The sequence below is a fragment of the Lolium perenne genome, chromosome 1 (genome assembly GCF_019359855.2).
Source record: "Lolium perenne isolate Kyuss_39 chromosome 1, Kyuss_2.0, whole genome shotgun sequence".
In the NCBI taxonomy this organism is placed as follows: Eukaryota; Viridiplantae; Streptophyta; class Magnoliopsida; order Poales; family Poaceae; genus Lolium; species Lolium perenne.
Window position 1 is genome coordinate 196,224,129 of NC_067244.2, and position 11,418 is coordinate 196,235,546.

General features: G+C 41.1%; 1 protein-coding gene across 1 annotated transcript; it reads left to right on the plus strand.

Annotated features, from left to right (window-relative positions):
* Positions 1-2,272: 2,272 nt before the first annotated feature.
* Positions 2,273-2,551, plus strand: LOC127336059 (large ribosomal subunit protein eL38z/eL38y-like; the record flags this gene model as incomplete). Its single annotated transcript, XM_051362824.2, has 1 exon — positions 2,273-2,551. A coding segment is annotated over one exon (279 nt), but the record flags the coding sequence as incomplete, so codon positions are not given.
* Between the last annotated feature and the right edge of the window lie 8,867 nt (positions 2,552-11,418).

Sequence of the window (11,418 nt, forward strand, 5' to 3'; positions counted from 1 at the left end):
CATCCTGGTGCTAATACCAAATGCTTGCGCTCACCGGTTGAGTAGACTTCAAAACAGTTGATTCATGACGTTCATGTTTATGTTTACTTGACTGAATCCTTCTTATGTTGTGAAAATTTACATGATGCTTGGAATGAAGGATAGAACTTCTATGCTGAATACTTAATACATCTTTAATGAACTTTGTACGGTTGCATGTCTTTAAAGCAATGGTTCATGAAAACTTCTAGCTTGTCTAACTCTTGCATTATCATCTCTTATATCAATATAGATACTTGCTTTGAATGATTTGATCTCAGCTCATATGCTTTACAATAGTATGATCAAGGTTATGATGGCATGTCACTCCAAAAATTATCTTTGTTATCGTTTACCTGCTCGGGACGAGCAGAAACTAAGCTTGGAGATGCTGATACGTCTCCGACGTATCGATAATTTCTTATGTTCCATGCCACATTATTGATGATATCTACATGTTTTATGCATACTTTATGTCATATTTATGCATTTTCCGGCACTAACCTATTAACAAGATGCCGAAGAGCCAGTTGCTGTTTTCTGCTGTTTTTGGTTTCAGAAATCCTAGTAAGGAAATATTCTCGGAATTGGACGAAATCAACGCCCAGGGGCCTATTTTCACACGAAGCTTCCAGAAGACCGGAGAGTCAACGAAGTGGGGCCACGAGGCGGCCAGATGATAGGGCGGCGCGGCCCAGGTCTTGGCCGCGCCGACCTGTCTTCTGGGCCCCTCGTGACGCCCCTTGATCTGCCCTTCCGCCTACAAATAGCCTTCGTCGCGAAACCCCCAGTACCGAGAGCCACGATACGGAAAACCTTCCAGAGACGCCGCCGCCAATCCCATCTCGGGGGATTCAGGAGATCGCCTCCGGCACCCTGCCGGAGAGGGGATTCATCTCCCGGAGGACTCTACACCACCATGGTCGCCTCCGGAGTGATGAGTGAGTAGTTCACCCCTGGACTATGGGTCCATAGCAGTAGGTAGATGGTTGTCTTCTCCTCATTATGCTTCATTGTCGGATCTTGTGAGCTGCCAAACATGATCAAGATCATCTATCTGTAATGCTATATGTTGTGTTTGTTGGGATCCGATGAATAGAGACTACTATGTTATGTTGATTATCAATTTATATCTATGTGTTGTTTATGATCTTGCATGCTCTCCGTTATTAGTAGAGGCTCTGGCCAAGTTGATGCTAGTAACTCCAAGAGGGAGTATTTATGCTCGATAGTGGGTTCATGTCTCCGTGAATCTGGGGGAGTGAGAGAAACCTCTAAGATTATGGATGTGCTGTTGCCACTAGGGATAAAACATTGATGCTATGTCCGAGGATGTAGTTATTGATTACATTACGCACCATACTTAATGCAATTGTCTGTTGTTTTCAACTTAATACTGGAAGGGGTTCGGATGATAACCTGAAGGTGGACTTTTTAGGCATAGATGCATGCTGGATAGCGGTCTATGTACTTTGTCCTAATGCCCAATTAAATCTCACAATACTCATCATATCATGTATGTGCATGGCCATGCCCTCTCTATTTGTCAATTGCCCAACTGTAATTTGTTCACCCAACATGCTATTTATCTTATGGGAGAGACACCTCTAGTGAACTGTGGACCCCGGTCCTATTCTTTACATCTGAAATACAATCTACTGCAATTGTTCTACTGTTCTCTGCAAACAATCATCATCCACACTATACATCTAACCCTTTGTTACAGCAAGCCGGTGAGATTGACAACCTCACTGTTTCGTTGGGACAAAGTACTTTGGTTGTGTTGTGCAGGTTCCACATTGGCGCCGGAATCCCTGGTGTTGCGCCGCACTACATCTCGCCGCCATCAACCTTCAACGTGCTTCTTGGCTCCTACTGGTTCGATTAAACCTTGGTTTCATACTGAGGGAAAACTTGCCGCTGTACGCATCACACCTTCCTCTTGGGGTTCCCAACGGACGCGTGCTGTACGCGTATCAGATGTATGTAGAGAGTGAGAGAGAGAGTTATTGTAACAAGTGTAAAAAAAATTCAGTAAAACCACCATGTTCTGTTTTGGCCTATTTTCAGTAAAACCAATTGATATATAAGTTAAACAACTTACATGTGCTATTATTTTTCATATCTCTGTTTCCCTAAAGGTGAAAAAAAGAAAGCTTCTCTGTTTGAACTCCACAGTACCATGAACATTTTGTTTGTTTCCCTTGGATCTCTCTTTCTGTCGTAGCGAATGGATTGCTTGATGGTGTGGTAACGAATCCGTTCTTTGCTTCCGCAGCCGAAGCAGATCCACGAGATCAAGGACTTCCTGCTGACGGCGCGCCGGAAGGACGCGCGGTCGGTGCGGATCAAGAGGACCAAGGACGCCGTCAAGTTCAAGGTGCGCTGCTCCAGGTACCTGTACACCCTCTGCGTCTTCGACGCCGACAAGGCCAACAAGCTCAAGCAGTCCCTCCCACCAGGTTCGTGCTACCCCCACCTCCTCCGCCTTGATGCTTGGTTGCTTACAGAATGTCCCCGCCCAATTGGATGAGACTGAAGCACCATCTTGGTGGGTTTAGATGCCACTGCTGACCACTCCTCAGTGGCCAGCGTGCCACCATTTATTTGTTCCTCTGGAAACAAAGTGCACTCATTTGTATTGGTGTGCAGCATTGTTCCGATTTTAGGCAGAGTTGTGCATGACTTAATGTCATGGTAATCATGGATATGCTCAAATTGTTTGTAGCTCGTCTTCACTTCGTTCATATTTTACATGACATCTAGTGCTTGCTGCCGGTGCTGATGGTGCTTGCTGTTGGTGCTCCTGGTGCTTGCTGCTGGTGCTACTAGTGCTTGCTGCTGGTGCTACTAGTGCTGATGGTGCTTGCTGTTGGTGCTGATGGTGCTTGTTGCTGCTAGCTTCTTGCTGCTTGCTGCTTGACGCTGCTTGCTGCTTGCTGCTTCCTGTACTGCCCATGGTTAGCTGATGCATATGGTGTATATGGAGGAACAATTGTGTATGTGCCATGGGGCTCAGCTGGTGGATTGTTTTCCTGGTGTATATAGTGTCATATTCTTGTGCAGGGATCGACTGAGTTGCCCATTATCGCCGAAATTTTGATTCATTTCCGTTTCGGTGAAAATGGGGCACTCATATGTCCATAAATTAGCATAGGTCATGCCCAATTTTTCTGTGGAATTTTGCGCTAACTTTATGCATTTTTTCCTACTTAGTTCTAACATGGCCGACAATGATGAGGCCGGCGGCAGCTGATGACCCACAAGTATAGGGGATCACAACAGTCTTCGTGGGAAGTAAAACCCAATTTATTGATTCGACACAAGGGGAGCCAAAGAATACTTGAAAGCCTTAACAGCGGAGTTGTCAATTCAGCTGCACCTGGAAATAGACTTGCTCGCAAGAGTTTATCAGTAATGAGGTTTATAGCAAGATAGTGAAATAACAGCAGCATAGTAACAAAGACAGCAGTAGTGATTATAGTAAGCAGCAGGATTAAAATACTGTAGGCACAGGGATGGATGACGGGCGTTGCATGGATGAGAGAAACTCATGTAACAATCAAAGCAGGGCATTTGCAGATAATAATAAAGCGGTGTCCAAGTACTAAGCAATCCATAGGCATGTGTTCCGTATATTGTCGTACGTGCTCGCAATGAGAAACTTGCACAACATCTTTTGTCCTACCAGCCGGTGGCAGCCGGGCCTCTAGGGAATCAACTGGAAATTAAGGTACTCCTTTTAATAGAGTACCGGAGCAAAGCATTAACACTCCGTGAACACATGTGATCCTCACATCACTGCCTTCCCCTTCGGTTGTCCCAATTTCTGTCACTTTGGGGCCTCGGGTTCCGGACATCGACATATGTATACAACTTGCAGGTAAGATCATAAAACAATGCATATCATCATGAAACAATAACATGTTCAGATCTGAGATCATGGCACTCGGGCCCTAGTGACAAGCATTAAGCATAACAAGTTGCAACAATATCATCAAAGTACCAATTACGGACACTAGGCACTATGCCCTAACAATCTTATGCTATTACATGACCAATCTCATCCAATCCCTACCATCCCCTTCAGCCTACAGCGGGGGAATTACTCACACATGGATGGGGGAAACATTGCTGGTCGATGGAGAGGTGTCGGTGGTGATGATGGCGATGATCTCCTCCAATTCCCCGTCCCGGCGGAGTGCCGGAACGGAGTTTCTGGTCCCGAGACGGAGTTTCGCGACGGTGGCGGCGTACTGGATGGTTTCTGGCGACTTCGACTTCTCGTCTCGCGTTTTTAGATCGAAACCCTTAGGTAATCCAGAGGGGGGCGTCAGAGGCTGGCCGAGGGGGCCACACGCTAGGGCGGCGCGCCCCCCTCCAGGCCGCGCCGGCCTATTGTCTGGGGGGCCTGGGCCTCCCCCATGTCTGCCCTTCTGGCTCCGTGATTCTTCTGGAAAAATAAGCCCTTCGACATAAATTCCGGGGATTTTCCTGAAAGTTGAATTTCTGCACAAAAACGAGACACCAGAGCAATTCTGCTGAAAACAGCGTTAGTCCGTGTTAGTTGTATCCAAAATACACAAATTAGAGGCAAAACAATAGCAAAAGTGTTCGGGAAAGTAGATACGTTTTGGACGTATCAACTCCCCCCAAGCTTAGCTTATTGCTTGTCCTCAAGCAATTCAGTTAACAACTGAGTGCGATAAAAGAACTTTCACGAACACATTTGTTCATATGATGTAAATATTCTCATGATATGGTCAAGTACTTAGGCAATTCATAATAAGATACATGCAAATAAGATTATCTAATAGCTATGTCAAACATGGAAAGGTACCAACAAATTAATAATAAGCATCATGAATCATGTCTATCAGCAGGATTGCAATGTTCATAAAAGGATATGATAAAGTGGTATCTCTCTTGCCCGTATTTGTACAGCAAAACATAAATGCTCGAGCACCTCTGAAGTTCATGGAAAGACTAGAAATAGAGATTGTCAAAGATAAAAGCATCAAAGTTATACCACAGTCAATCACATTTTGGGACAAGCATATTATACTAAGAATGACAGTTGTGCTCTCAAGAAAGTGCTCAAAGAAAGGATGGCGACTCAACATAAAAGTAAAAGATTGACCCTTCGCAGAGGGAAGCAGGGATTAACATGCGCTAGAGCTTTTCATTTTTAAAACAGGAGTAAAATTATTTTGAGAGGTGTTTTTTGTTGTCAACGAATGGTAATGGGTACACCAACTACCTCGCCAACGAGACTTTCAAGAGTGGCTCCCATGAAGGACGTTATTTCTACCAGTAAGGTAGATCATCCCTCTTCTATTTTGTTTACACACGTACTTTAGTTTTATTATGGGTGACACTCCCCCCAAACTTTGCTTACACAAGCCATGGCTAACCGAATTCTCGGGTGCCTTCCATCAATCTCATACCATGGAGGAGTGTCTATTTGCAAAATTAAGTTGCTTACTGATGAATCAGGGCAAAACATGTGAAGAGAATTAAGTTTGATTAATTGGGGCTGGGCACCCCGTTGCCAGCTCTTATTATGAAAGTCTGTCAAAAGTAAATGACAAGGTTGAAAGATAAACACCTGATACTTCCTCATGAGCTATAAAACATTGACACAAATTGAGAAGCATTTTGAAGGTTTAAAGGTAGCGCATGAGAATTTACTTGGAATGGTTTGAAATGCCATGCATAGGTATTTATGGTGGACACTTTGGAATAACTTGGTTTTTAGGGGTTTGGAAGCACGAGCAGCGTTCCCGCTCAGTACAAGTGAAGGCTAGCAATAGACTGGGGAGCGACAAATCAAGAGAGCAGTCACTGCAATAATCATGCTTGCGGCAAAATAAATTAACGGAGGCATAAAAGTGATACAAGAACTCTGAGGCAAAGTAAATCATCGAGGCTTAATTGACTTTTGTTCAGTCATATGCATGCATGAGCATGTGCCAAGTCGATTCGAATGAGTTATTCAGAGGAGGATACCACAATGTCATACCTATTTGTGAATAAAACAATGCAAGCAAACATCCATGACATGCTACTCATACTAATAAACTGGAGCTAAACATGAGAGATCATGAACTACTAGACTTTCTTAAATGACATATATCTCACATGAACCAACTAAGCATTCTCACATGGATGAGTATATGTACAAAAATGAAAACAAATAGAGTTCATACCAACCTCTCATCACAGTCGAATTGCCGTAGATCATCATTATTGCCTTTCACTTGTGTAGCTTGAATAATATGAAATGAAAACCACGCTCCAGCCACCAAAGACCATTGAACTCCAAAATGAACTTTACAAAACCAAAGAAGAACAACAAATATTTTTGGTGTTTTCGAATTGGAAACAAGAACAAAAGGAAACAAGCAAACAAAGTAAAATCTTTTTGGATTTTCTTATAGCAAACCAACAATAGCAAACAAAGTAAAATAAGAGCAATAAACCAAAATAAGCAAATGGTGAAGAGAAACAACAGGAATATTTTTGGTCTTTTTGTGTTTTAGGAAAGAAACAAAGCAAAAACAAGAAAATGAAAACTAGAAGAGTCACATAAACACGAAGCAGCAGGAATTCGTCAAACTTGACAGTAGCACAGTATTTGATTTTTAAGAAATTCTTCCGCTGCCCAGCTCGAAAAGTATTCAACTAATGAAAGTTAGATAACAACCTGGGGAACATGCACAAAAATTGGCTTCGCAAAATAACGTTCTGGCTGTTTTCGAGAATTTTTTTGGTAACAGTCCAGAATCTGTTTTCAGGCAGCGCTTCCCCAAATATCATCTCCCTCTTATTAGAAAAACCACTTAAAAAAGCTAAACAAGTATATACAAGTATCCAGCAACTACAATATGCAAAGAATGAGTGATGCCGGCATACCTCCCCCCAAGCTTAGGCTTTTGGCCTAAGTGGAGATCAACCCCAGGGAGGGTCAGGGTTCCACGCCGGTGAATCATACATGGCGTAGTCATAATAAGGTCCCGGTGCAGAAGAAAAAGGTGAAGGCTCCACATGCGCAAAATGTTGATGTGAAGAACTTGCTGCATCGGACGATGAGTCGAGGTGTTCCTCGGCCTCCTCTGTGCCGTCTCTTCCATGATGGCCATCTCCCTCTAAGTATGCATTCAGTTCACCTTCCGTGACTGACCAATCCTCCCTGGAATCAAGGTTAAACAGAACAGGTGCAGGCAATCCTACTAGTCCTTCAGTTTTCTTAGTTGTTCTCCAAGTTTTCTTATAAAATGTTATCTTGTAAGCCAGGTTACTCAAATTAGACAAACCAGAAACAAATTCATGTTTAATCATGGAGACTATGTCAAGTTTCTCTACGGAAAGCTGAATATCAAGATGGTGAGGTTCTACACCATGCATAGCTAATAAACGAGAGGCGATGAGACCTCCGCAAATTCCTCCCTTCTCACGGTTAGTAGCAAGTCTATAGGCTATCAAAGCACCCAAGTTATAAGTCCTATCACCTTGTAATGCAGCAGCTAGAAAAGCTAAATCCTGGATAGATAACTTACTTGCATTCTTTCTAGCAAGAACGCACTTGGTGATGAAATAAGCAAAGTAACGAATAGCTGGGAGTTGAATACTACTGATTTTACCACCATCCTCTGAGAAGCTTCTTCCTTGACAAATCATCTTGTAGAGACTCAAGAGCTCCAGCGGTAGTCCCCTTATCTTCTCGCACGATCCCCATTGCGGCACTCTAATTGCTGCACAAAAATCATCGAAAGGCAAGTTGACAGTTTTATTATAAATTTTGTACCGAACCATGGGGTTAGATTGATACCAATTGAATTCAAAATCCTGCACTACAGACATAGTCAGTTTCGCATATTGGCATGGTTCACCAACAACAAAATCATCCAACCTTGCACTAGAAATTAGATTTTGAACATCTCGCAAGATTCCTGCACTTCTCATAAAATCTGTGCACGGGTAGTAAGAGGGGTATACTCCCTCTTCGCGGCGAACTCTCATGACTTGTTGCACCTCCAATTCTTGTTGGTTTAGTTGATGACTATTCCACTCCATTTTCTGAAATTTTTCAACAACCATTATAAAATTTGATTTGGTGACGTATAATTGAGAGAAACTACTATAGGAACTTGCTAGAGTACTAATCATGCATCAAAACTAGTTCTTACAACTTAGAACAAGCATGCAAGCTCACTAAACATGTTACCTACAACAGCAAAATATTCAAGATATACTCAACCAAACAAAATTCTACTTGGATAATCGGAGGAGTCACATACCGGAGAGCAAATGTGCCAAATTTCAGACATAAATCTGGGCTGAGCAAAGAGATCGAGAAATCTTGAGCTCTTGAGCAGAAACACGAGTGAGAGAAAGCTGGTGCGAGTTTTTTCGGGAGAGAGGAGAATGGGAGAAAGAGATGAAGTAGTGGGGCAAGGAGGGCCCCACACACCAGGGTGGCGCGCCCCCTTGCTGGCCGCGCCGGCCTGTGGGGTGCCACCCTGGGGTGCCCCACTGGTCATCCCCAGGTGCTCCCAGGTGCCTCTTCGAAAAATAAGACCAACGGTATAATTTTTGTGAATTTTTGAAAACCTTTAAAAAATGCACATTTCTGGGTATTAAATTTATTATTACTGCCAGAAAAAGATTTTGAAATCTCTAATTGACTAAAGAACTTTGCAAAACAAAAGTGCTACAGCAAGTAGAACAAGTGGAGGAAGAAAGAAATGTTGTTTAGTTCCTCTATGCATATAAAAAGTATTTGTTAACAAGGTTGATCAAGTCTTGCCACCAAATAAATTTTACTTAGCATAAGAAGAAATAAACCTCAAATCAATCATGTTACCTTGAATTGTATTGATATGGATCCAATCATAATATTTTGATATCCTTCTTTAGGCTCATATATAGGACAATCAATAGCTCCAACTTTGATAGTTCTCACATTAGAAATTGTATTAACTCCACATACTTTATCAATCCTCTTGGGAAAATAAACGGTATGCTCCTTGTCATCAACATTGAAAGTAACTTTTCCTTGATTGCAATCAATAACAGCCCCTGCGGTATTAAGAAAAGGTCTCCCAAGAATAATAGACATATTATCATCTCAGGCATTTCCAACACAACAAAATCAGTTAATATCAAGCAGTTATTAGTAACTTGAACAGGAACATCCTCACATATACCAACAGGAATAACAGTAGATTTATCAGCCATTTGCAAAGATATATCAGTCGGTATCAACTTATCTAAATAAAGTCTCTTGTAAAGAGAAAAAGGCATAACACTAACACCTGCTCCCAAATCACATAGAGCAGTTCTAACATAATTATTCTTGATAGAACAAGGAATAGTCGGTATACCTGGGTCGCCCAACTTCTTTGGAACTTTGCCATTGAAAGAGTAATTAGCAAGCATAGTGGAAATCTCCTCATTAGGAATTTTCCTTTTGTTAGAGACAATATCTTTCATATACTTTGAATAAGGAGGCAATTTAATGGCATCAGTCAAAGGGAATTGCAAGAATAAAGGTTTCATCCAATCGCAAAATTTATTATAATGTTCTTCTTCCTTTGATTTTAGTTTCTTAGCAGGAAAAGGCATTTGCTTTTGAACCCAAGGTTCTCTTTCATTACCATGTTTCTTAGCAATAAAATCTTCTTTAGTATACTTTTTATTTTTAGCATGCTTTTCAGGTTCATCTTCAACCTCTTCTTTATCAGAAGCATCATTCTTATCATTATCATTATCATGTTCATTACCACTTTCAGTTTCAGCATCAGAAATAGAAATACTATTAGGATCATTAACAGGTTCAGAGGATTCTACAACATTTTTATGTTTCTTCTTCTTTTTCTTAGAAGGAGCACTAGGTTCAATTCGTTGAGAATCTTGTTCAACTCTTTTGGGATGCCCCTCAGGATATAGAGGATCCTGGGTAGAAACACCGCCTCTAGTTGTTACTTCATAAGCATGTTTCTCTTTAGAACTATTTTTTAACAAGTCATTTTGCACTTTAGTGAGTTGATCAATTTGAGTTTGAACCATATGAAAATGTTTAACAAGCATCTTAACATCATTGGAGGTTCTCTCCACAATATCATGCAAATTGCTAATAGCTTGAGAATTTTCCATTAAATGATTCTCTACTCTCATATTAAAAATTTCTTGCTTAACAATATAATTATCAAACTCATCTAAGCATTGAGCAGGATGTTTTGAATACGGAATATCTTCTATAGTAAAGTGTTGAAGAGAGTTTACCTCAATCATGGATGAAGGGGGAATTATCTTACATAAATATTCTATGGGAGGTAAGTTCTTCACATCTTCAAATTTAATACCTTTCTCCTTAAGAAACTTCTTGGCTTCCCTCATATCTTCATCATTTAATTTAATCAAACCCCTCTTCTTCAATATCGGCGTCAGAGTTGGTTCAGGTGTAGCCCAATCATCATGATTCCGGCCTATTTTAGCCAATAATTCTTCAGCTTCGTCTGGAGTTCTTTTCCTGAAAACACAACCAGCACAACTATCCAAATATGCTCTGGACTCAATGGTTAGTCCACTATAAAATATATCAAGTAAATCATGCTTTTCCAAATCATGTCCAGGTCGAGCTCTGATAAGAGAGCAAAATCTTGCCCATGCTTCAGGCAATTTCTCTCCATCTCCCTGGTCAAAGCTATAAATTCTCTGCAAAGCTGCATGTTGAGCACTAGCAGGAAAGTATTTCCGAAAGAAAACATCAAGCAAACAACTTGGACTATCAATAGAACCAGGAGGCAAACTATTATATCAAGTTTTAGCATCATCCTTTAATGAGAAAGGAAAATCTTAGCAACAAAATAAGTACGCATCTTGACATCATCAGAAAACAAGCTACTCATAGTAGACAGTTCATTCATGTGTTCTACAACACTTTCTTTTTTAGTACCACAAAAGGGTGTTTTCTCAACAATAGCTATATGAGATAGATCAAGAGAAAAATCATAATCTTTATCCTTAATGCTTATAGGAGATGTGGCAAATTTAGGATCACGAGACAGCTTATATCTAACAGTATGTTGTGCGAGAAACTTTTTAATTTTTCTTGCATCAGCAGTAGCATTGCATCTATCAATAAAATCATCATCAAGTTCCACATAATCCTCATCAGGATCATCACTAGAGTATTCAACAGACTCAGGTGAATTAACAGGTGTAGCAGCATTTTCATTAGGAGTTTCAGTATTTTCAATTTGTCTAGACCTAGCAATTGTAGCATCTAGAAAAGATCCCAATGAACCACTATCATCAAGCACAGCAGAAACATCATCAATATTATGAGAATTTTCAGATTCAGCAGAAGTACCAGCAAGTGAAGCTTGTGGTGGT